This window comes from Petromyzon marinus, chromosome 71, assembly GCF_048934315.1.
Source record: "Petromyzon marinus isolate PM22_M1 ecotype Great Lakes invasive population chromosome 71, UKy_Petmar_22M1.pri1.0, whole genome shotgun sequence".
NCBI lineage: Eukaryota > Metazoa > Chordata > Hyperoartia > Petromyzontiformes > Petromyzontidae > Petromyzon > Petromyzon marinus.
The window spans coordinates 1475783-1501976 of NC_133737.1; the positions used below are offsets into that span (position 1 = coordinate 1475783).

Here is a 26194-nt window from a genome sequence, read left to right on the forward strand (position 1 = left end):
CCATTAGTGTTGGTTTGACTTTTTACTTTTAGTATAGTTAGAATTGTATACCACTTATGTAAGATTTAAGATTCCTATATGTTGAATGTAAATTCTTCGTGCGAACTTTCATGGCGAATGAAATCTTTTCTGATTAAAACCCTTTCTGATTAAAGTCATGTAAATAGAAACCAAAAATAAAGAAAAAATGTGGTTAATTTTATTATTTAAATTGCCATTTCATTTCATTATTTTCTTTTGAGTAACATGTTTTTTTAATTTACCAGACTTTAACGAAAGAAGCAAGAATATTAATTCCTGCAGTCACGAAAGTTTTAAGTCAAAATAGAAAGCGCCACCACTCGGCTCGCCTCAATCTGCGTGGAGGCTTGGCCCCCCCTCACACACACAAAGTGTACACACACACAGTGTACACACACAGTGTACACACACACACAGTGTACACACAGTGTACACACACAGTTTTCAAACACACAGTGTGCACACACACAGTGTACACACACACAGTGTACACAGTGTACACACACAGTGTACACACAGTGTACACACAGTGTACACACACAGTGTACACACACACTGTCTACACACACACAGTGTACACACACAGTGTACACACACACAGTGTACACACGCACACCGTGTACACATAGTGTGTACACACACAGTGTACACACAGTGTGTACACAGTGTACACACACACCGTGTGTACACACACAGTGTACACACACATACAGTGCACACACATACAGTGTACACATAGTGTACACACACACAGTGTACACACACAGTGTACACAGTGTACACACAGTGTACACACACAGTGTACACATACACAATGTGTACACACAGTGTACAGACACACACACTGTGTGTGTGTGTGTGTACACACACACACACACAGTGTACACACAGTGCACACACAGTGTACACACAGTGTGCACACACACAGTGTACACACAGTGTGCGCACACACACACACAGTGTGCGCACACACACACAGTGTGCGCACACACACACAGTGTACACACACAAAGTGTACACACACACACAGTGTACACACACACACAGTGTACAAACACACAGTGTACACACACACAGTGTACACACACACAGTGTACACACACACAGTGTACAAACACACAGTGTGCACACAATAATGTCCACGTTGTTGCTGAGCTCACACACCCAAGGGGCCTCTGATCAAGTGAGGGAGCAATGGAAAATGAATCTAAACTTAAACTCCAACCCCGCTCTGTGACGTCACGACTCAGCATTACCTCATCGGCGTGAAACGCCAGGGGGAGGTGTACCTCGGTAGTGACGTCATGTCACTAAGGTATTCACCCCACCCTGTCCAAGGCTCCCTTGAGCGTGACGTCATCTCTGCCTGGGTCGCTGCTGTTTTCTGTTCAAGTGACGTCATGTCACCTCCTGCTGCCGCATGACGTCACGAGATAACAGGAAGCTGCTGCTCCGCCGTGCACTGAAATCTGAGGTGAGAAATTCTCATCGCGGTTGTGATGGTTGTGGTGGTGGTTGTGGTGGTTGTTGTTGTGGTGGTTGTTGTGGTGGTGGTTGTGGTGGTGGTTGTGGTTGTTGTGGTGGTTGTTGTGGTGGTTGTTGTGGTGGTGGTTGTTGTGGTGGTTGTTGTGGTGGTTGTTGTGGTGGTGGTGGTTGTTGTGGGGGTGGTTGTTGTGGTGGTGTTTGTGGTGGTTGTTGTAGTGGTGGTGGTTGTGGTGGTCGTGGTGGTGCTTGTGGTTGTTGTGGTGGTAGTTGTTGTGGTTGTTGTGGTGGTGGTTGTTGTGGTGGTGGTGGTTGTTGTTATGGTGGTGGTTGTTGTGGTGGTTGTTGTGGTGGTTGTAGTGGTGGTTGTGGTGGTTGTTGTGTTGGTTGTTTGTTGGTTGTTGTGATGGTTGTTGTGGTGGTGGATGTGGTGGTGGTGGTGCTTGTGGTGGTGGTGGTGGTGGTGGGTGGGTGGTTGTAGTGGTGGTTGTGGTAGTGGTTGTTGTGGTGGTTGTGGTGGTGGTTGTGGTGATGGGTGTGGTGGTGTTTGTGGTGGTGGTGTGGTGGTTGTGGTGGTTGTGGTGGTGGTGGTGGTTGTTGTTTACCGGGGTAGAGTCTCGCTCACACTCTCGTATGGATGTCAATTGAGTAGCAGGGAGCATGGAAGCGATGTCCAGGTTGGAACTTTACAGCGCGGGGCCTAGCCACGCGGGGCGTTGCCTCCTGCCCTCGCCTGAACGCGTTTGCTTCAATTCTCTCACTTAAGTTTAATTTGTCTTCACTCGGCTCGCCACTTTGTCACTTTGTTTTATTTTTAAATATTCACGCAGTTTTAATTTCATTATTTTTTACCAGGCCAAGCCCGCTTGAGCTGCTTTACCGCTTTTGTTTTCAAAAGCGACCTGCCCACAACACAAGGTGAGGCTCATCAACAGCGTGGCGGTGTTCACTCTAGACGCGTGGCGGTGTTCACTCTGGGCCCGCGGCGGTGTTCACTCTGGGCCCGCGGCGGTGTTCACTCGACGCGTGGTGGTGTTCACTCTGGGTGCCTTGTGGTGTTCACTCTGGGCGCGTGACGGTGTTCACTCTGGGCGCGTGGCGGTGTTCACACTAGACGCGCGGTGGTGTTCACTCTGGGCGCGCGGCGGTGTTCACTCTAGACGCGTGGCGGTGTTCACTCTACTTGGTGGAGTGAGGAAGCATTAATTCTGAGCAGGTGAAGGTGGCCAGGCGTGGGTCTGGACACACCACCACCTGTGAACCATGCCAGTGTGTGACAGTGGTGGAGCCAGTGGGGTTGGGATGGCACATGCCCCCCCAACGGTCCGAATTTCGATCGGATCATTGGGGTTTATTAGTAACTAGCTTCACTACCCAGCTTCGCCTGGGAATTGGATTCTTGTCTTGGATAAATTTCATATTCCCTCATCTTTCACTGAAATGTTGATGCTTGCAAGAAAGAAAATAGCTCAAACAAATCAAGTTACCTAAATCGGATGTTTCACTCAAGGAAATTCAACCTTTTCCCACTTCTACGCAAGTTCGATTTTGGCCACTCCGGAAGGGAATGATGTGGCGAGCTTAAAATAGTCGTGTTCAATTAGAAATTCCACACAGCATAAGCTGTGAAAATTTCATGACGCCAGAGCTCAGCGTTGGAGAGGTTTTGCTGCTTCACGCAAACGAACAGATGTAATGTTCTGCTTCATATTTAATATAGCTGTTGTACCCGTTCTTCGCGCGGATATGTATTGAAACTCCGAGAAACCAATGGCTTCATCGGCCAGGAGCAAAGCGCCACCTAAAATCTCCTGGCACGCTGTTAACAGCTCTAAGCATTGCAGAGCGCTTATCTCAGGTGTGTTGCGGGTTAACGCCACAAACTTCATGGTCATACAAAATACAAAAGTAAATTTTTATACTTTTTTTTCATTGTGTACAGTATGGAACCTACCCACATGCCAAATTTCAAGTGTGTAGCATGTTGGGAAGTATTCTAAACATTTCAAACAGACACACGTATCCACACATTTCCCTTATATATAGATAAATCAGCATTTTGCGACCCCCACTGCCACCGTGTGGCATATTATTACGTGCCAGGGACTCTATGAGAGGACAACAGTCCGATTCCATAATTGGCAATAATTAATGGCAAAGCAGTTACAAGCGACTCGCATAATTGTGCGCAGTTGCGTATACAGTACACGACTTCCCTGAAGGCAAACACCTTCAGCGAGCACGATGCCTAACACACGCGTCGAATAAAAAGCAAGGGACAAGTCCATACTTACTAAAAACACCTTAATAACAATGCCTTACTAACAACTCCTTACTTACGAACAACTCCTTACCAACAATGCCTTACTAACAACTCCTTACTAACAACTCCTTAATAACAACTCCTTACTAACAATGCCTTACTAACAACTCCTTACTTACTAGCAACTCCTTACTTACTAACAACTCCTTACTTTTGATTTAAAGCTTTCGTGACTGCAGTAATTCATATTCTTAGTTTTTTCGGTAAAGTCACGTTGAAGAGAAACAACAAAATAATAAAATATATATCAAACAATAACAAAATTCTCACGACGTTTCGACCATAACTCAAACGGTCGTCTTCAGGTGTGTTGGTTCGCGTAAATTTATTTTTAAACGGCGCATTAATTTATTTATAAAAAAAACGTTAGCGCCACGCGCAGCGATTTGGCAGTTTCATAATAATTGTGCTGTGCTTGTATATGTGGATAGCCTCATGAACGAATCTCTCATGGAAGCCTGATGGCTTACAAAGAACCTCTGTCTTGGAAAAGTCAATGGCATGTGAGCCTACTGAATTAGAACAATGATCTGCCACGGCCGAGGTGTTGGTCCTACCGTGTTTAAGGTCTGCTTTGTGTTCACGAATGCGGTCCGAGACATGGCGTTTGGTTTCTCCAATGTAACTACTACCACAGGGGCAACTTAGTTTGTAGACACCAGGGTATTGTATGTCCGGAATCACATCTTTTACAGACGGAACCAGATCACGGATTTTATGTAATGTGTTGAAACGGACCTGGATCTTGTGTTTATTCAAGATTTTGGAGATCTTTTTTGTGATCCCAGCAATGTAGGGTAAAGTGATGGTTTTGAAAGGCTCCTCAAGAGGGTTCTTCTTCATGGTTTGAGTGATAGCTTTGCGGATTGTATAGTCGGAGTAACCATTAGCCCTAAGAGCTTGGTGTACGTGCTTGAGTTCACTGCTTATGTGTTCCTGGTCGGATATGCATTGGGCTCTATGATACAGAGTCTTGATGAGAGAATTCTTCTGTGATGGATGGTGGTGGGAATCCGGTTTCAGATAAGCATCCGTATGGGTAGCTTTCCTGTAGACAGAGTGGCTCATTGAACCATCAGGTCTCTTTTTAATTAGGACATCCAAAAAAGGTATCTTGCCATCTATTTCGACTTCCATGGTAAATCTGATGGCTGGGTGTATGGAATTGATGTGGTCGAATAATTGGTCTAGAGCAGGCCGGCCATGTGGCCAGATGACAAAAGTGTCATCCACGTACCTCTTCCATAAGGTTGGGCGCAGAGTGGCAGTCTGGATGGCGTCAGTCTCAAATTTCTCCATGAAAATGTTAGCTATAACTGGAGAAAGGGGGGAGCCCATTGGGGTGCCCTCGGTTTGTAGAAAGTTCCATTCCAAGTGAAGTATGTATTGGTTAAACAGTGTCTCACCAGGGGGGGTACCTCAGTGTTTAGTCCTTGATGAACCAAGTCTTCAATGATTGCAATGGTGTCAGGTACAGGAACCTTGGTGAATAAGGAAACTACATCAAAACTGACAAGCAGGTCGTCTGGGGACAGGGAAATACCCTTAATTGTCGATACCAGGTGAGTAGAATTTTGTACCGCAGAGGTGGTCTTTCCAGTGAAAGGACGCAGGATTTCAGACAAAAAACGAGCTAGTTTGTAGGTGGGGGAGCCGATAGTAGAGACTATGGGACGAAGGGGTGTATCTACTTTATGTATTTTTGGTAAGCCGTATAATCTTGGTGGCCTGGCAGCAGAAGGTTTCAACGAAAACTGTTTAGATTGATCAATTAATGCGGTTGAATCAGAAATTATTTTGTTGGTTTGTGTGACGAGGCTGTTGGTGGGATCTCTTTTTATTTTTGTATAACTACCATCGTCGAGTAATTCTTTAATTTTGTTGTTGTATTCTATTTTATCCATGATGACAGTAGCATTGCCTTTGTCAGCTGAGAGGACTACAATAACATTCCTCTTTTTTAATTTATATAATTCAAAACGCTCATCTTTGCTGAGGTTGCTAGCTGGCATCTTAGCGTTTTTGAGGGTTGCAGCGATTTCAGATCTTGCTACGTCTGCAGCGATGTGACCCAGGCCCCTGAGAGCACCGTCTACTTGGGCAATTATATCATTAACTGGTATGTGTTTAGGTGTGACTGCAAAGTTTAGACCTTTAGCTAAAACGGATTTCAGACCATCGGAAATAGAACTGTTACTGCGATTGATTACGACTTTATTAACGTCTAACTTTTTGGTGTGTGGGTCCGGTCTTTTATTGAAGAGGAGGTTAAATTTGGAAATCAGGTTTTCCTTACATTTGGTCGACATAGTAGCAGCTGAAGAGGCAGTCATATTGTCTACATGTTCCCAATCCGATGTGGACATTATTGCCGTCAATGATAAGTGTGATTTGTAGAGTGTCTTGTCTAACTGATCTAGTTCTGTGCGTATAAGTCTGATTTTTTCTGAGATAAGAGCTAAGCTAGTTTGGAAAATAATTCGTTTCGCATTAGAAGAAGTTACAGCAGCAGAGGTCAGTGTAAATGCGATTGGTATTACCCAAAACTAAGAATATGAATTACTGTAGTCACGAAAGCTTTAAATCAAAATTTAATCGCCTCTACGGGGAGGGTTTTCACATAACTTTAAGATCCTTCAACAAACTCCGGGATAAGAAAGCTCAGCTGATCGAGTCTCTCACCTTCCTGAAGAGATGCCGCGACTCTGGGGTAATACCAATCGCATTTACACTGACCTCTGCTGCTGTAACTTCTTCTAATGCGAAACGAATTATTTTCCAAACTAGCTTAGCTCTTATCTCAGAAAAAATCAGACTTATACGCACAGAACTAGATCAGTTAGACAAGACACTCTACAAATCACACTTATCATTGACGGCAATAATGTCCACATCGGATTGGGAACATGTAGACAATATGACTGCCTCTTCAACTGCTACTATGTCGACCAAATGTAAGGAAAACCTGATTTCCAAATTTAACCTCCTCTTCAACAAAAGACCGGACCCCACATCCAAAAGTTAGACGTTAATAAAGTCGTAATTAATCGCAGTAACAGTTCTATTTCCGATGGTCTGAAATCCGTTTTAGCTAAAGGTCTAAACTTTGCAGTCACACCTAAACACATACCAGTTAATGATATAATTGCCCAAGTAGACGGTGCTCTCAGGGGCCTGGATCACATCGCTGCAGACGTAGCAAGATCTGAAATCGCTGCAACCCTCAAAAACGCTAAGATGCCAGCTAGCAACCTCAGCAAAGATGAGCGTTTTGAATTATATAAATTTAAAAAGAGGAATGATATTGTAGTCCTCTCAGCTGACAAAGGCAATGCTACTGTCATCATGGATAAAATAGAATACAACAACAAAATTAAAGAATTACTCGACGATGGTAGTTATACAAAAATAAAAAGAGATCCCACCAACAGCCTCGTCACACAAACCAACAAAATAATTTCTGATTCAACCGCATTAATTGATCAATCTAAACAGTTTTCGTTGAAACCTTCTGCTGCCAGGCCACCAAGATTATACGGCTTACCAAAAATACATAAATTAGATACACCCCTTCGTCCCATAGTCTCTACTATCGGCTCCCCCACCTACAAACTAGCTCGTTTTTTGTCTGAAATCCTGCGTCCTTTCACTGGAAAGACCACCTCTGCGGTACAAAATTCTACTCACCTGGTATCGACAATCAAGGGTATTTCCCTGTCCCCAGACGACCTGCTTGTCAGTTTTGATGTAGTTTCCTTATTCACCAAGGTTCCTGTACCTGACACCATTGCAATCATTGAAGACTTGGTTCATCAAGGACTAAACACTGAGGTACCCCCCCCTGGTGAGACACTGTTTAACCAATACATACTTCACTTGGAATGGAACTTTCTACAAACAAACTGAGGGCACCCCAATGGGCTCCCCCCTTTCTCCAGTTATAGCTAACATTTTCATGGAGAAATTTGAGACTGACGCCATCCAGACTGCCACTCTGCGCCCAACCTTATGGAAGAGGTACGTGGATGACACTTTTGTCATCTGGCCACATGGCCGGCCTGCTCTAGACCAATTCTTCGACCACATCAATTCCATACACCCAGCCATCAGATTTACCATGGAAGTCGAAATAGATGGCAAGATACCTTTTTTGGATGTCCTAATTAAAAAGAGACCTGATGGTTCAATGAGCCACTCTGTCTACAGGAAAGCTACCCATACGGATGCTTATCTGAAACCGGATTCCCACCACCATCCATCACAGAAGAATTCTCTCATCAAGACTCTGTATCATAGAGCCCAATGCATATCCGACCAGGAACACATAAGCAGTGAACTCAAGCACGTACACCAAGCTCTTAGGGCTAATGGTTACTCCGACTATACAATCCGCAAAGCTATCACTCAAACCATGAAGAAGAACCCTCTTGAGGAGCCTTTCAAAACCATCACTTTACCCTACATTGCTGGGATCACAAAAAAGATCTCCAAAATCTTGAATAAACACAAGATCCAGGTCCGTTTCAACACATTACATAAAATCCGTGATCTGGTTCCGTCTGTAAAAGATGTGATTCCGGACATACAATACCCTGGTGTCTACAAACTAAGTTGCCCCTGTGGTAGTAGTTACATTGGAGAAACCAAACGCCATGTCTCGGACCGCATTCGTGAACACAAAGCAGACCTTAAACACGGTAGGACCAACACCTCGGCCGTGGCAGATCATTGTTCTAATTCAGTAGGCTCACATGCCATTGACTTTTCCAAGACAGAGGTTCTTTGTAAGCCATCTGGCTTCCATGAGAGATTCGTTCATGAGGCTATCCACATATACAAGCACAGAGACAATTTCAACCGAGAAGATGGATTCTATCTTAGCAATCATTGGAAAGATTTGATAAACCATTTCAGGTCTTAATTGATTGTTCACGCTTACAGTGGCTTTCAGACAGCATACATTATAAAAAAATTTCGTCTCCCCCCTCCTCTTTTCAGGATATAGATGGACTAGTCCTGGGTAAACTGCCAAATCGCTGCGCGTGGCGCTAACGTTTTTTATAAATAAATAAATGCGCCGTTTAAAAATAAATTTATGCGAACCAACACACCTGAAGACGACCGTTTGAGGTATGGTCGAAACGTCGTGAGAATTTTTTATTGTTTTATATATATTTTATTATTTTGTTGTTTCTCTTCAACGTGACTTTACCGAAAAAACTAAGAATATGAACTCCTTACTTACTAACAACTCCTTACTAACAACTCCTTACTTACTAACAACTCCTATCATTTTGCTGGAGTGGTTGCCCCCCCTACCTGAAAATCCTGGCTTCACCTCTTGAGTGTGTAACAGGGTCAAGTTTGTATTAGCAGTAAAGTCTATTAACTATATTGAGCACGGATGTTATATCAAAACAGTAGTTTATTTAAGTTTTTATCTGCAACTCTTTGTAAGAATGGAGTCAGGAAGTTATCACAGCACATGTGCAGCTGAAGTCGGAACTGTTCATCCCAGCATTCAAGGACATCTGTGCCTGGCTTCACACCTCTAAGTTGCGATTGAACATTAATTTATGCATTTCTGCATAACACAAATAGTATTATTTTCCACACCCTTTGCTATGTCAGCTGAATTTAGCTTTAATAAATATTCCTTTTGAAGCCAGACAGTCGAAATTGTGTGCTCGGAGTTTTGGGTGAACATTCATTTTGAAGATACTAGGGCTTCCAGGCATGTTTATGAACATTTTCCCTCCCATTGTGTGCCATAACAGCCCATGTGATGAATTTGGGACACTTTTTCACTATATCATGAATATATTAATAAGTATAGACATGTAAGTCACGTGTTACTGTGTGTATGCATTCCTCTGTGCATCGATACTGACGTGTAGATGGTGTGGATATAATTTTTTTCAGTCTGCAGCTGTCACTTCCTCTGCAGAATTTGTCTGATGGAGCAAAGGCACTCGGCGCGGCTCGGTGCAAAAAGGCAACAATGCGACCGGCGTGCATACAGCACGGATCGTCCTGCACATTTGACACGGCACCACAGAACTCACACAGGAGAGAAACCCTTCAAGTGCAGTGTGTGTGGGAAGGCGTTTGCACATTCATCTGGTCTTGTAAAACACCAGAGAACACACACGGGAGATAAACCATTCAAGTGCAGTGTGTGTGGGAAGGCGTTTGCACATTCATCTACTCTTTTAAAACACCGCAGAACACACACGGGAGATAAACCCTTCAAGTGCAGTGTGTGTGGGAAGGCGTTTGCACAGTTATCTACTCTTGTAACACATCAGAGAACACACACAGGAGAGAAACCCTTCAAGTGCAGTGTGTGTGGGAAGGCGTTTGCACGTTCAACACATCTTCAAGCACACCAGAGAACACACACAGGAGAGAAACCCTTCAAGTGCAGTGTGTGTGGCAAGGCATTTGCACAGTTATCTACTCTTGTAACACATCAGAGAACACACACAGGAGAGAAACCCTTCAAGTGCAGTGTGTGTGGGAACGCGTTTTCAGTTTCATCTACTCTTGTAAAACACCAGAGAACACACATGGGAGATAAACCCTTCAAGTGCAGTGTGTGTGGGAAGGCGTTTACACGTTCATCTACTCTTGTAAAACACCAGAGAACACACACGGGAGATAAACCCTTAAAGTGCAGTGTGTGTGGGAAGGCGTTTTCAGATTCATCTACTCTTGTAAAACACCAGAGAACACACACGGGAGAGAAACCCTTCAAGTGCAGTGTGTGTGGAAAGGCGTTTGCACGTTCATCTACTCTTGTAGAACACCAGAGAACACACATGGGAGAGAAACCCTTCAAGTGTAGTGTATGTGGGAATGCCTTTGCAAAGTCATCAAATCTTCATGTACACCAGAGAACACACACGCATCAGAAGATCCACAAGGAGTGGAGTCTGAAATCAGCTTGTGGAAGTCAAAGTGCCGCAATGAGCCCATCCCTCATGAAACAAGAACCGGAAGAAAAGCCCAGCTTGGACACTTTTAAAGGTATTGAGGTGAAATATGAAGAGGTGAAGGTGAAATGTGAAGAAGTGATGGTGAAGAGTGAAGAAGTGAAGGTAAAATGTGAAGATGAAGATTCAACTCCAAAATGGGACCTTCACATCGATGGAGGCAACATGAAGCAGGAGGAGAATTCTGACTTTGAGGCAGAGCGAGGCAACTCCCAGCAGTTTGTGGAAGTGGAGGTGTGGGTGGACTTCCTCCGAGACAATACAAAGTCAAATGAAGACCCAGTAGATGTGTGAGGCAGAGACGATGTCGCTCCAATAGATGCACCTTTGTAACAGGCCTTTAATGACAAGAATGAAGTTGAACACTCAATTCCTTGGTTCAACCTGCAGGGTAAGAGCGGCCAGTCTTTGTGGACCTGTGGGTTGCGTAGATCTCTAACCAGGAGCAAGAACCAATACGCTCCCAAGCATTCACTAGGTTATCAATTGCATTTATATGGTGCTTGCTTAATCGCCTCTGGCAATAAGGAGTTTTGTGTCGTATCTCGTTTCAAACACTCGAAGAGCACCCCCAAGTAGCAGCTGCCCCTGTGTGGCACAAGGTGATGGCCCTGCACTGGCCTGCATATGGTCAAGAGCCTGTCAGTAGGGGGCGATGGTTGATGTGGCATCTCAGTTGTGGAGTTTGTAGGTAATGTTTCGAATTTGATAAATTTTGACCCAGATGCCAGCATGCAATTGCCTACTCGTTTTGAATGGCGCAATAGTATGTTGAACATACACTGTTAAGCATATTTTAAAAATATCATCCTGTTAGTACGATGTAATCTGATGCAGTATATTTCACTGCAGTAATTACATTTTGTTAAAATGACTCTAATTTAGAATGAATACTTGTCTGATTGTGTGCGTACATGTAACATTTTGGCTATAAGGGTCAAACATTGAATAAGTGATGTTAGGACAAAGTGTGTGTTTTGGAAGTAACCTGTACAGATAACTCAGGTTAGACTCATTGTTCTTGTGATACAGGTCAAAGGGTATTTTCACGTTTTCAGGTAGCATCTCCCTCTGGAGCAACTCATTCTCTTTGAAATAGAGAGCACACTCGGATCATTCATCAGTTACAAGGCATGCCACTCAAAAGTTACACGTAGAGGAGATACATTCTCTACAACACAAATTTTTGTATTACGTGTTGACGTAGATTTTGTCGAATTAGGACGAGAAATGGTCCTTGCTGATTAACGTCTGGATGTTCACAAGCAAGGGTTGAAGCAAGCCAGACCACCTGCGGCGCCCCTCACAACCATTTACGGCCTTGGGCCAGGAAAGTCACGAAAAAATTGCACACGAACGACGCCTCCACGCAAGCTCCCGATGCTCCGTTTTGAAGTTTGAAAATGAAACAACTTTGACTTGTATTATGTTTTGAATTAGATAATTGTATTTCTTCTTTAAAAGCTTATTCATTGAAAACGATATTTAGTGTGAATTTTATCTTGTTAAGTAGATGGCCTTGCCGGGGATTCGGTTCGATGTGGACTTTCACCTGGTTCGGATCGCAGGATAGAGATGAGGCGACACAGAGCTGGCCGTGCGAGAAGACCGCCGTCTGCAGATCGATTTCAACGCGATCGACCGTCTGTCTCTGTGCCTCCATCGTTTATGCAGGGGGTGTGTAGGTTTGCAGCGCCCCCTGCATGAAAACGACGGAAAGTGCAGCCTTCGTCACAGATGAAGTTGTGCGCTTATATAAGAGTACTAGCGGTAAGCACCCAGCGTTACCGGGGCGAAAAAGACATACACACACATTGACCTACACACACACACACACAGACATCCACTTTAGACACACACACATGGAGTTACACACAAATCGACATACAGCGACTCACACACATACATAGACTCTCACACACATGGACCTAAGCACACAGATTTACACACATATCGACTAAGAGACACACACATGGACTTACACACAACATGGACCCACGCACACAAATTGACGTACACACACACGGACTCACACATACCGGGGTTTTGGGGCACCCGAAGGGCTGGGGTCTCTCTCGCCGGGGCCGCCCTCCATGGTTTAAATCTGCGGACGTTGACCACTGTCTCTCGGCCCCTCTCCCCGCCCTGGATCAGCACCGTCCAGGGGGGGATCTGCCGCACCATGGTCCAGGATCCACGCCAGTAGGTGGTCAGCTTCCCCACCTGTCCAGCCCCTACGCGCGGGGTGTGCAGCCGCACCTTAGAGCCTGCTGAGTAGAAGGGGGGCTCCACACGGGGCCGGGCGCCCTGCTCTTGCCGCTGATGTGCAGCCTCCGCCTGTTGGTAGGCCCGGCCACGGGCCCCTCCCAGGATCCCCATCAGGTGCTCCATGGGCTGGCTCCCTCCGGTTGCGGCGGGGGAACGCCGAACAACAGATCTGCTGGTAGGCGAGACTTACGACCAAACATCATTAGGAACGGGGTCTGTCCCATAGATGTGTGTACCGTGGTGGCGTAGGCAAAAGGGGCATAGGGGAGGTGTTCGTCCCAATCCTGTTGATTGGCGGCTGCCATACGTTTGAGCTTCCCGTCTAAGGTCTGGTTTGTACGCTCCACCATCCCATTCACCTGGGGGTGGTATGCCGTAGTTTGGTCCTTCTGGATTCCAAACTCCCGGCACAGCGCCTGAAATAGCTCTGCCTCGAACTCACTACCCTGGTCAGTAATGACTCGTTCAGGGATCCCATGTTTAAGTACGTATTGTTCCACAAATGCTCTGGTGACCACAAGGGCCGTTTTATCTGGGATGACCACCGCCACTGGGTAGCGCGTGAAATACTCCACCGCCACGAGGATATACCGGTTGCCTCGGTGTAATCGTGGGAATGGCCCCTGTAGGTCGATCCCAACTAGCTGGTTCACCCGTCTGACACGGATCGGACTCAGGGACACCTGATACTGCACAGGTTTCTGCCCACACTGCTGACAAGCGCGGCAGCCCTGTACCCAGGTGGCCACATCTTGTGCCAGTTTGGGCTAGAGATACTGGCCACGCAGGGTCTCCCGAGTGCGCCGTTCCCCATCATGGCCCGCTAGCGGGTGATCATGCACCAACCGTAGCAGCTGGGGCCGCACCTGGGCGGGAACACAGATGCACCCCAGCTGCCCGGCTTCGGTTAGTTCCCGCACCACTCCGTTCTCTACACGCAACCGGGCATACAAACCATTCCAGGGCCCCTGCAGGGCGACCTTTTCCTCCCGCAGGGCTGCCTCCACCGCCGCCAGGTCCGGGTCCCGCCACTGGGCCTGTCTCAGCTGCTCATGATCCAGGCCCGGGAACGCACAGCCGACGTCCTCTTGGATCTGACCGGGTGAGGCGGAGCGGCCCGTCGGGCCCCGGGATGTGGGCCCCGTGCCCGCCGGGCGGTCCACTGGGTCCCTGGCTCCTTCTGCAGGGATCTCCGTGGCACACACGGCACTTTCTCTCAGCGGAGGGGGGTTAGTCTCAGGGCGCTCCATGGGGGCCGTTGCCTGTCGGCAGCGTCCCCCCGTGAAGTACGGGCAGGCCTCCTCCGCCCTCGTCACGGCGCACACCGCGGGTCGCCTTGACAAGGCGTCCGCATTTGCGTGCGTCCGCCCTGCCCTGTACTCGATCTGCAGGTTATACTCCTGCAGCTGCATCAGCCACCGGGCCATCTTCCCCCCACGGTTCCTTGAATGTGAGGAGGAACTGCAGAGCATAATGGTCAGTTCGCACGCGACATTTCCTGCCGTACAGATACGGCCGGAACTGCTTACACGTGAAAATCACGGCATACAGTTCCTGACGGGTCACGCAATAATTCAGCTCGGCCCCGCTCAGGGTCCGGCTAGCGTATGCGATGACCCGCTCTATCCCATCCTGCACCTATGACAACACCGCGCCCAGCCCACTGCTGCAGGCGTCAGTGTCCAAAATAAAATCGGTGGAAAAGTAAGGGAAAGCCAGGGTGGGAGGTATGGGCGAGGTGGTCCTCCGTCCACTGATAGGGGTTCTTAGGGGAACTGAGTTTGGTGAGGGGGCGTGCAATCTCGCCGAATCCCTTCACAAATCGACGACAATAAGTGGCTAGCCCCAAAAACGACCTGATCTCCGTCAGGTTCCTCAGTCTTGGCCATTCCACTACGGCGCGTACCTTCTCCTGGTCGGTGCGCACCCCTGCCTCGCTGACGCGGTGTCTTAGGTACCCAACCTCGCACTGCGCAATATGACACTTACGCGGCTTGAGCTTGAGATGGGCTTCTTGCAGTCGTTGGAACTGTGGTGCCACGACAGCGAAGTCGCTCCGTGGGAGCCGTGCCTGCAACGGGGGTGCTGCGGCAGAGAAGCCACCAGGCTGCCGTCGCAGGGCTTCCCCCACCACCCTCCACGTGAACGCACACACGCACTCACGTAGGGTCTCGTGGGGGGGTCACCTGCCCCTGAGTTTTCACCTGCAGCTCGTGGTTAGCGTGGACGAGAGGGGCACCGCGGCGTATTCGCAAGGTGGTTAGTACAGCCATTTAAATCATGCCACGAGGGGCAGCAGCGAGGGGGGGAGAAGAGACGAGTGGGGGGTCACGGGAGAATGGGGAGACGGGGGGCAGCCACCCCAACAATTCATATTCTTGGTTCTTTCGGTAAATTCACCACGTAGAAGGGAAACAATGAAAACCGCGACTTTTTTCAAATTTTCTTGCTGTGGTTTTCACACCTGATGATGATTGCTTGTGTTGCAGTCGAAACGTCGTGACAATTTTATTGTTTTATATTTTTATTATTTTATTTTTTCCCTATCTTCGTGGTGACTTTACCGAAAGAACCAAAAATACAGTTGAGATGGTTGTGGACTTCAGGAAGAATACAGCCCCACTCACCCCCATTACCCTGTACGACTCCCCAGTCAAACCTGTGGAGTCCTTCCGCTTCCTGGGCACTATTCTCTCCCGAGACCTCAAGTGGGAACTGAACATCAGCCCCCTCACCAAGAGAGCTCAACAGAGGATGTACTTCCTACGGCAGCTGAAGAAATTCAACCTGCCTAAGACAATAATGGTGCACTTCTATACAGCGATCATTGAATCCATCCTCACCTCCTCCATAACCGCTGCTGCCACTGCCAAGGACAAGAGCAGACTGCAGCGTATCATCCACACTCCCATCGCTCCAGAAGGACTCTGACCCAATTCTCCCTCCTGCCCCCCTTATGTCCCCAACGCCCGTTAACCCCCGGGTCATATGATGTCATCCTGAGCATTCAATCGAATCCTCTTGCGGCCATTTTGAGCGCTCTGGCCGTTGTGGGGGGGGGGGGTCGCGTCATCCCCCCCCCCTCCTTCCCATTGTCTCTGTGCCTGCATTCTTCGCCGGTGGCTCATCGATAATCCCCTTGCCCCCTCCCACTTAAGTAAACTCTTATCTGCCTGGGGGCTTTCCCTTCCCACCCCACTGTTTACCCTGCCGCTGGGTGCTGGCTGAAGTTCCCATCCCCTGCGTGTTGTGAATGCTTCATCGCGGCCGGCCTGTAAAGCTCTACGCCCCCTTTTTGGGAGGGCCACCATGTAATCCGGTCTGGGGGGCTCAGCCAATTTCCTGGTCCGGGGAAACCGTGGAACGTCCCTGCTAGTGGAGTTCTCGGGTGAAAACCCATCGTACCAGGTGATCCCTCCTCGAGACCCTACGGGGGTGCATGCGAGTGTTTAGTGGGGCGTGCATTCATGGGGTGGGTGTGGGGGGGGCACGTGGAGGGGGTAGCGCCGATCGAGCTGCTCCGCTGCGGTGGCACCACACAATCTACCAACCCTCGAGGACCTGCACACCTCGAGGAGCATGAGGCGAGCGAGGAAGATTTGTGGCCGATTCCTCCCACCCTGGACACTTCTCTGTTCCAGCTACTCAACTCCGACAGAAGGCTGCGGTCCATCAGGACCAAAACCACACGCCACAAAAACAGTTTCTTCCCATCCGCTGCTGGCCTCTTCAACAAGGCCAAGGGCTTACACTGACTTGAACATTTTATCTACAAAATGACACCTTGCCATATTTACACTATGTTACCCTATTTGAATTTTTTGTATTTTTATATTGTATCTTATCACTACTTTATATTCAAAATTTATTCAACATTTTACATACTTTAGCCCCTTAGTGTTAGTTAGACTTTGTACCTTTAGTATAGTTAGACATATACCACTTATTTAAGATTTAAGATTCCTATATGTTGAATGTAAATTCCTTGTCTGTGCGAACTTTCATGGCGAATAAAACCCTTTCTGATTTAAACCCTTTCTGATTAAAGTCATGTAAATAGAAAATAATAATAAAGAAAAAATGTGTTTATTTTTATTATTTAAATTGTCATTTCATTTAAGTTTTTTCTTTAATGAAACATGTTTTTTAATCTACCTGACTTTACCGAAAGAACCAAGAATATTAATTCCTGCAGTCACAAAAGTTTAAAGTCAAAATAGAATGCACCTCCACTAGGCTCGCCTCAATCTGCGTGGAGGCTTGGCCCCCACACACACACAGTGTGTACACACACACTGTGTGTGTGTGTACACACACACAAACTGTGTACACAGTGTGTACGCGTACACGCACACACTGTGTGTGCAACAACTGTGTGCGTACGCACACACAGTGTACAAACACACACAGTTGTTGCTGAGCTCACACATCCAAGGGGTCTCTTATCAAGGGAGGGAGCAATGGAAAATTAATTTAAATCAACTTAAACTCAAACCCCGCTCTGTGACGTCACCACTCAGCATTACCTCATCGGCGTGAAACGCCAGGGGGAGGTGTACCTCGCTAGTGACGTCATGTCACCAAGGTATTCACCCCACCCCGTCCACCGCGCCCTTGAGCGTGGCGTCACCTCTGCCTGGGTCACTTCCCTTATCTGTTCAAGTAGAATCCTTATTTGGACAAAGCTACTCCAAGGGACTGGCGGCTCATTAACATAATATATTCATGAAAGCCGTCGCGAGATTATTGCGACGAGATCGGCACCCACGCCCATCCCTTAACGTATGGGCCAGGCTCATTAACATAATTTATTTAAGTTACAGAGCCGCTCATTGTGGGAGGGGAGTGTTTTGTACCCCGCAAGTGACGTCATGTCAACTCCTGCTGCTGTACGACGTCACGAAATAACAGGAAGCTGCTGCTCCGCCGTGCACTGAAATCCGAGGTGAGAAATTCTCATCGCGGTTGTGGTGGTGGTTGTTGTTGTGGTGGTTGTGGTGGTGGTGGTTGTGGTGGTGGTTGTTTACCGAGGTAGAGCCTCGCTCTCTCTCGTAGGGATGTCAATTGAGTAGCAGCGAGCATGGAAGCGATGTCCAGGTTGGAACTTTACAGCACGGGGCCTAGCCACGCGGGGCCTTGCCTCCTGCCCTCACCTGATCGCGTTTGCTTCAATTCTCTCGCTTAAGTTTAATTTGTCTTCACTCGGCTCGCCACTTTGTCACTTTGTTTTACTTGTTGTGGTTGTTGTGGTGGTTGTTGTTGTGGTGGTGGTTGTTGTGGTGGTGGTTTTGGTGGTGGTGGTTGTTGTGGTGGTTGTTGTGGTGGTTGTTGTGGTTTTGGTGGTGGTGGTTGTGGTGGTGGTTGTGGTGGTGGTTGTTGTGGTGGTGGTTGTTGTGGTGGTGGTTGTTGTGGTTTTGTTGGTGGTGGTTGTGGTGGTTGTTGTGGTGGTGGTTGTGGTGGTTATTGTGGTGGTTGTTGTGGTGGTAGTGGTTGTTGTGGTGGTGGTTGTTGTGGTGGTTTTTGTGGTGGTGGTTGTTGCAGTGGTGGTGGTTGTGGTGGTTGTTCTATTGGTGGTTGTTGTGGTGGTGGTGGTTGTGGTGGTGGTTGTGGTGGTTGTTGTGGTGGCGGTTGTGGTGGTGGTGGTTGTTGTTGTGGTGGTGGTTGTCGTTTACCGAGGTAGAGCCTCGCTCTCTCTCGTAGGGATGTCAATTGAGTAGCAGCGAGTATGGAAGCGATGTCCAGGTTGGAACTTTACAGCACGAGGCCTAGCCACGTGGGGCCTTGCCTCCTGCCCTCGCCTGACCGCGTTTGCTTCAATTCTCTCGCTTAAGTTTAATTTGTCTTCACTCGGCTCGCCACTTTGTCACTTTGTTTTACTTGTTGTGGTGGTTGTTGTGGTTGTGGTGGTGGTTGTGGTGGTGGTTGTGGTGGTGGTGGTTGTGGTGGTGGTTGTTGTGGTTGTTGTTATGGTGGTGGTTGTTGTGGTGGTGGTTGTGGTGGTGGTGGTTGTGGTGGTGGTTGTGGTTTTGGTGGTGGTGGTTGTGGTGGTTGTTGTTGTTGTGGTGGTTGTTGTGGTGGTAGTTGTTTTACTTGTTGTGGTGGTTGTTGTGGTGGTGGTTGTGGTTTTTGTTGTGGTGGTGGTTGTGGTGGTTGTTGTGGTTTTGGTGGTGGTTGTGGTGGTGGTGGTTGTTGTGGTTGTTGCAGTGGTGGTGGTTGTGGTGGTTGTTCTATTGGTGGTGGTTGTGGTGGTGGTTGTTGTGGTGGTGGTGGTTGTGGTGGTTGTTGTGGTTTTGGTGGTGGTTGTTGTGGTGGTGGTGGTTGTTGTGGTTATTGTGGTGGTTGTTGTGGTGGTTGTTGTGGTTGTGGTGGTGGTTGTTGTGGTTGTTGTGGTGGTGTTTGTGGTTGTGGTGGTGTTTGTAGTGGTTGTTGTGGTTGTTGTGGTGGTGGTTGTTGTGGTGGTTGAGGTAGTGGTTGTGGTGGTTGTTGTGGTGGTGGTTTTTGTGGTGGTTGTGGTGGTGGTTGTTGTGGTTATTGTGGTGGTGGTTGTTGTGGTTTTGGTGGTTGTGGTGTTTGTTGTGGTGGTGGTTGTGGTTGTTGTGGTGGTGGTTGTTGTGGTGGTTGTTGTGGTTATTGTGGTGGTGGTTGTTGTGGTGGTTGTGGTGGTTGTTGTGGTAGTGGTTGTTGTGGTGGTGGTTGTTGTGGTGGTTGTGGTTGTTATGGTGGTTGTGGTTGTTATGGTGGTTGTTGCAGTGGTGGTTATGGTGATGGTTGTTGTTGTGGTGGTGGTTGTGGTTGTTGTGGTGGTTGTTGCAGTGGTGGTGGTTGTGGTGGTTGTTCTATTGGTGGTGGTTGTGGTGGTGTTTGTGGTTGTGGTGGTTGTTGTGGTGGTTGTTGTGGTGGTTGTTGTTGTGGTGGTTGTTGTGGTGGTTGTTGTGGTTTTGGTGGTGGTGGTTGTGGTGGTGGTTGTTGTGGTGGTTGTTGTGGTGGTGGTTGTGGTTTTGGTGGTGGTGGTTGTGGTGGTTGTTGTGGTGGTTGTGGTTTTGGTGGTGGTTGTGGTGGTTGTGGTTGTTGTGGTGGTGGTTGTTGTGGTGGTGGTTGTGGTGGTGGTTGTTGTGGTGGTGGTTCTGGTGGTGGTTATTGTGGTGGTGGTTGTGGTGGTTGTTGTGGTGGTGGTTGTGGTTGTTGTGGTGGTTGTTGTGGTGGTGGTTGTTGTGGTTATTGTGGTGGTAGTTGTTGTGGTGGTGGTTGTGGTTATTGTGGTGGTTGTTGTGGTTATTGTGGTGTTGGTTGTGGTGGTGGTTGTTGTTTCATCTGATCGTGTACCACACCAGAGAACACACACAGGAGAGAAACCCTTCAAGTGCAGTGTGTGTGGGAAGGCGTTTGCAGATTCATCTGCTCTTGTACCACACGAGAGAAGACACACGGGAGAGAAACACTTCAAGTGCAGTGTGTGTGGGAAGGCGTTTGCACGTTCATCTACTCTTGTAACACACCAGAGAACACACACAGGAGATAAACCCTTCAAGTGCAGTGTGTGTGGGAAGGTGTTTTCAGATTCATCTACTCTTGTAACACACCAGAGAACTCACACAGGAGATAAACCCTTCAAGTGCAGTGTGTGTGGGAAGGCGTTTTCAGATTCATCTACTCTTGTAACACACCAGAGAACTCACACAGGAGATAAACCCTTCAAGTGCAGTGTGTGTGGGAAGGCGTTTTCAAATTCATCTCCTCTTGTAACACACCAGAGAACACACACGGGAGAGAAACCCTTCAAGCGCAGTGTGTGTGGGAAGGCGTTTGCACGTTCATCTACTCTTGTAGAACACCAGAGAACACACACGGGAGAGAAACCCTTCAAGTGCAGTGTGTGTGGGAAGGCGTTTGCAAAGTCATCAAATCTTCATGTACACCAGAGAACACACACGCATCAGAAGATCCACAAGGAGAGGAGTCTGAAATCAGCTTGTGAAAGTCAAAGTACCGCAATGAGCCCATCCTTGATGAAACAAGATACGGAAGAAAATCCCAGCTTGGACACTTTTAAAGGTATCGAGGTGAAATATGAAGAGGTGAAGGTGAAATGTGAAGAAGTGATGGTGAAGAGCGAAGAAGTGAAGGTAAAATGTGAAGTGATGGTGAAGAGCGAAGGAGTGAAGGTAAAATGTGAAGATGAAGATTCAACTCCAAAGTCGGACCTTCACATCAATGGAGGCAACGTGAAGCGGGAGGAGAATTCTGACTGTGAGGCAGAGCGAGGCAACTCCCAGCAGTTTGTGGAAGTGGAGGTGTGGGTGGACTTCCTCCGAGACAATACAAAGTCAAATGGAGACCCGGTAGATGTGTAAGCTTGAGACGATGTCGCTCCAATGGATGCACCTTTGGCACAGGCCTTTAATGATAAGAATGAAGTTGAACACAATTCCTAGGTTCAACCTGCAGGGTAAGAGCGGCCAGTCTTTGTGAACCTGTGGGTTGGGTAGATCTCTAACCAGGAGCGAGAACCAATAAGCTCCCAAGCATTCACTATGTTCTATTAATTCCATTTATATGGTGCTTGCTTAATCGCCTCTGGCAATTTGGAGTTTTGTATCGTATCTCGTTTGAAACACTCGGAAGAGCACCCCCAAGTAGCAGCTGCCCCTGTGTGGCCCTGCACCGGCCTGCATGTGGACAAGAGCCTGTCAGTAGGGAGCGATTGTTGATGTGGCATCTCAGTTGTGGAGTTTGTAGGTAATGTTTAGAATTTGATCAATTTTGACCCAGACGCCAGCATGCAATGGCCTACTCGTTTTGAATTGTGCAATAGTATGTTGTACATACACTGTTAAGCGTATTTTTTACATAGCTTCTTGTTCATGCGATTTAACCTGGTGCAGTATATTTCACTACAGTAATACAATTTTGTTAAAATGACTCTAATTTAGAATGAATACTTGTTTGATTGTGTGCATACATGTAACATTTTGTCTATAAAGGTCAAACATTAAATAAGTGATGTTAGGACAAAGTGTGTGTTTGGAAGTAACCTGTACAGAACTCAGGTGAGACTCATTGTTCTTGTGATACAGGTCAAAGGGTACTTTTGTGTTTTCAGGAAGCATCTCCCTCTGGAGCAACTCATTGTCTTTGAAATAGGGAGCACACTCGGATCATTAATCAGTTACAAGGCATACCACTCAAAAGTTACACGTAGAGGAGATACATTCTCTACAACACGAATTATAATTTTGTATTACGTGTTGACGTAGTTTTTGTCGAATTAGGACGATAAATGGTTCTTGTTGATTAACGTCTGGATGTTCACAACGAAGGGTTGAAGCAAGCCTGACCGCCTACGGCGCCCCTCACAACCATTTACGGCCTTAGGCCAGGAAAGTCACGAAAAAAATTGCACACGAACGACGCCTCCACGCAAGCTCCCGATGCTCCGTTTTGAAGTTTGAAAATGAAACTTTGAATTGTATTATGTTTTGAATTAGATAATTGTATTTCTTAATTAAAAGCTTATTCATTGAAAACGATATTTGGTGTGAATTTTCTCTCGTCGTTAAGTAGATGGCCTTGCCGGGGGTTCGGTTCGATGCGGACTTTCACCTGGTTGGGATCATGGGATCGAAATGAGGCGACACAGAGCTGGCCGTGCGAGAAGACCGCCGTCTGCTGATCGATTCCAACTCGATCGAACGTTTGTCCTTGCGCCTCCGTCGTTCATACAGGGGGCGCGTAGGTTTGCAGCTCCCCCTGCATGAAAACGACGGAACGTGCAGCGTTAGTCACGAAGTTGTGCGTAAGCGCCACAACAAGGCGCTGTAAGCTGACCTGCCACCACGTTCACAGTTCAACAGGGGGCAGCCGAGAGAGAGAGCGAGGTCCGTAGAGGTCGACCAAAGGTTAAACCCCCGCCATCCCCGTGACCGGAGACTAACACCCCTGACCCCCCACCCGTCCCCAAGGCCCCTTAAGATAAGACCTTCCAAAAGGTTCTGGGAGGGGGGGGGTCAAGAGGGGAGTGGAGACCCCGACCTGGGGTTAAAAGCCCAGCCCTCTGGACGGGCCGGGCAGTGTTCACCAACTCAAGCCTGAAGACATCCGAAGACCTGAAGACTGGACCAGCACCCGGGGACCCTCAACCGAGGCTCTTGTTAGAGTCGGGTTGTAGCGGACCGAGGTGGCTCGAACACCCTGGGACCCTCCCCGAGCTCTAGCCAGAGCCGGGTTGTAGCGGACCAGAGGTGAGCTCCCGTACCCTGGCTGGGACGGGTCGTCCAGTCTTCCCTTAACGCCGGGCTAAGGGACCCGTGGGTAGCAGAGCCCGGAGTGTGCAGGCTGCGATAGAAGGGAGGCTGTCACTCGCGTAGGCTATCAAGTGGAAGGGGCCGTACTCCTTCGTGGTACAGTAGTGTGTAGAGCCGAGTTCAAAAGAGTTATAAAAAACGCGTTGCCTCAACCAGACGTCTACGTGTGGTTAGATAAGGACACAACACTTATATAAAAGTATAGCCAGTGGGTTTTCAAAGTACCTTCGTTTTACAGAAATCAATCTCGCGTGAGCCCACCGCATTAAAACAATGCTCAGCTGAGCAGGGATAGCTACGGGGGTGGGGGGTCACCTTATCTTTGTCATGTGCCGTAGCTCACGTGACTTCTGCCGTGACAATGTCTGGATGTTTTCTACCTGCGTGACTTCACTCAAAGAACCAAAGAGTATGAAAGACGTCTTGTCTGCTGATCTTGTTCATATCTATCTACATTGATATCCCACATTGCTTACACGTAGACACCACATACAATGAAATAAATAGAAACTAGAACGACTTCCGGGGATGGGCAAAGATTGAGGAATCTCTTTCAGTGGAGCAAGTTAAGTTTGTTTGATTCAACATCTCTCTGTCCATCTGTGTCTCTGTTCCCCTCTGTGTCTCTCTCTCGCTGACTGTGTCTCTGTCATCTCTGTATCTTTCTGTCTTCCTCTTGTCTGTGTCTGTCCACCTTTCTCTTGTCAGTCTCTGTGTGTGTCTCTATCAGCATCTTTCCAACCGTATTCAACTACTGTCAGTAGCAACATGCGCCAATTCAACTTTCATGGCCCACGACTGCACGCGACTCAAACTTGCTCCGAGTCTCTGTGTGTACGTTGAACTTATTTCGCACCATACGTAGCCAACCATGCTAATCTGTTGGTCTCTGTGTGAGTCTCTGTGTGTATTTGGAACTTCTTTTGCACTGTACGTAGCTGAACCTGCACAGGAGGAGCGGCTGGTATCTGTGGAGCTGTGGGCTGGGTACATCTGTCAGCAGGAGCGAGAGACAATGAAGCTCCCAAGCATTCACTACGTTACCAACATCATATTTGCACTCATAAATCGCTTGCCTAATTGCCTCGGCAACTCAGTGTTTCGTATCGAATCTCATCTCAAACAAGCGAAGGACCCCCCCCCCCCCAAGTGGCAGCTGCCCCTGTGTGGCACAAGGTGGCCCTGCACCGGCCTTCACGTGGACATGAGTCTGTCGGTAGGGGGCGATCATTGAAGCGTCATCTCCATTGTGTAGTTTCTGGATAATGTTTGGAATTACCCCAATTTTGACCGTGACACAAATATGCAATGACCTGCGCGTTGTGAATGATACAACGCTATGTTTTATAGCTGCCGTTAAGCAGACTGCGCATATTTTGGTGAATGTTACTGGGGTAGCCAGGTGTGTCTGTCGGTGTTGAACCTTGAATCTCTGCAATAAATAGAGAATGTGCAACCGTATTCTTGGTTCTTTCGGTAAAGTTACGTAAATAGAAAAAAAATGTGAAAATAATAAATTGATGAAAAAATGCCATTGGTCGACTGACTTAGATGACTGGGCCCCCCACAGTGTGTACACACACTGTGGGGGGCCCAGTCACACACACAGTGTGTGTACACACAGTGCAAACACTGTGTGTGTACGTACACACACACAGTGTACGTACACACACAGTGTACACACATACAGTGTACACACACAGTGTAAACGTACACACAGTGTACACACACACACAGTTGTTGCTGAGCTCACACACCCCAAGGGGTCTCTGATCAAGGGAGGGAGCAAGGGAAAATGAATCTAAATCAACTTAAACTCCAACCCCGCTCTGTGACGTCACCACTCAGCATTACCTCATCGGCGTGAAACGCCAGGGGGAGGTGTACCTTGCTAGTGACGTCATGTCACCAAAGTATCCCACCCGGTCCACTGCGCCATTGAGCGTGACGTCACCTCTGCCTGGGTCACTTCCCTTACCTGTTCAACTAGAATCCTTGTTTGGGCAAAGCTACTCCCGGTGACTGGCAGCTCATTAACATAATATATCCATGAAAGCCGTCCCGAGTTTATTGCGACGAGTTCGGCACCCACGCCCACAGAGCCGCTCATTGTGGGAGGGGAGTGTTTTGTACCCCGCAAGTGACGTCATGTCAACTCCTGCTGCTGCGTGACGTCACGAAGTAACAGGAAGCTGCTGCTCCGCCGTGCACTGAAATCCGAGGTGAGACATTCTCATCGCGGTTGTGGTGGTGGTGGTTGTTGTGGTGGTTGTTGTTGTTGTGGTTGTTGTTGTGGTGGTTGTTGTGGTGGTGGTTGTTGTTTACCGAGGTAGAGCCTCGCTCTCTCTCGTAGGGATGTCAATTGAGTAGCAGCGAGCATGGAAGCGATGTCCAGGTTGGAACTTTACAGCACGGGGCCTAGCCACGCGGGGCCTTGCCTCCTGCCCTCGCCTGATCGCGTTTGCTTCAATTCTCTCGCTTAAGTTTAATTTGTCTTCACTCGGCTCGCCACTTTGTCACTTTGTTTTACTTGTTGTGGTTGTTGTGGTGGTGGTTGTTGTGGTTGTTGTGGTGGTGGTTGTTGTTGTGATGGTGGTTGTGGTGGTGGTTGTCGTGGTGGTTGTTGTGGTGGTTGTTGTGGTGGTTGTTGTGGTGGTGGTTGTGGTGGTGGTTGTTGTGGTGGTGGTTGTTGTGGTGGTTGTGGTGGTTGTGGTGGTGGTTGTTGTGGTGGTGGTTGTTGTGGTGGTTGTGGTTGTTGTAGTGGTGGTTGTTTTGGTGGTGGTGGTTCTGGTGGTGGTTGTGGT

General features: G+C 47.9%; 3 protein-coding genes across 3 annotated transcripts in view; 2 read left to right on the top strand and 1 right to left on the bottom strand.

Moving 5' to 3' along the window:
- The window catches only part of LOC116957256 (uncharacterized), a 631244-nt gene that overhangs the window by 173475 nt on the left and 431575 nt on the right, over positions 1 to 26194 (bottom strand). The window lies entirely within an intron of this gene.
- LOC142906890 (uncharacterized) lies at positions 1379 to 22613 on the top strand. The gene is made up of 4 exons (XM_076055611.1): positions 1379 to 1495; positions 2359 to 2421; positions 9749 to 10709; positions 20408 to 22613. The coding sequence occupies exons 3-4, from the start codon at positions 9784 to 9786 to the stop codon at positions 21438 to 21440; spliced, it is 1959 nt and encodes a 652-aa protein (XP_075911726.1). The 5' UTR covers positions 1379 to 1495; positions 2359 to 2421; positions 9749 to 9783; the 3' UTR covers positions 21441 to 22613.
- LOC142906832 (uncharacterized) overlaps positions 17967 to 26194 on the top strand; it is an 88384-nt gene continuing 80156 nt past the window's right edge. Inside the window, exon 1 of the mRNA XM_076055447.1 lies at positions 17967 to 18034. The gene's annotated coding sequence lies outside the window, so the exon portion shown is untranslated. The remainder of the gene's footprint in view (positions 18035 to 26194) is intronic.

Coding starts and splice junctions, on each gene's coding strand:
- LOC142906890 (XM_076055611.1), top strand. CDS start 9,784: ATGGAGCAAAGGCACTCGGCGCGGCTCGGTGCAAAAAGGCAACAATGC. Junction 10,710..20,407: donor TTTGCAAAGTCATCAAATCT/TCATGTACACCA, acceptor TTCATCTGATCG/TGTACCACACCAGAGAACAC.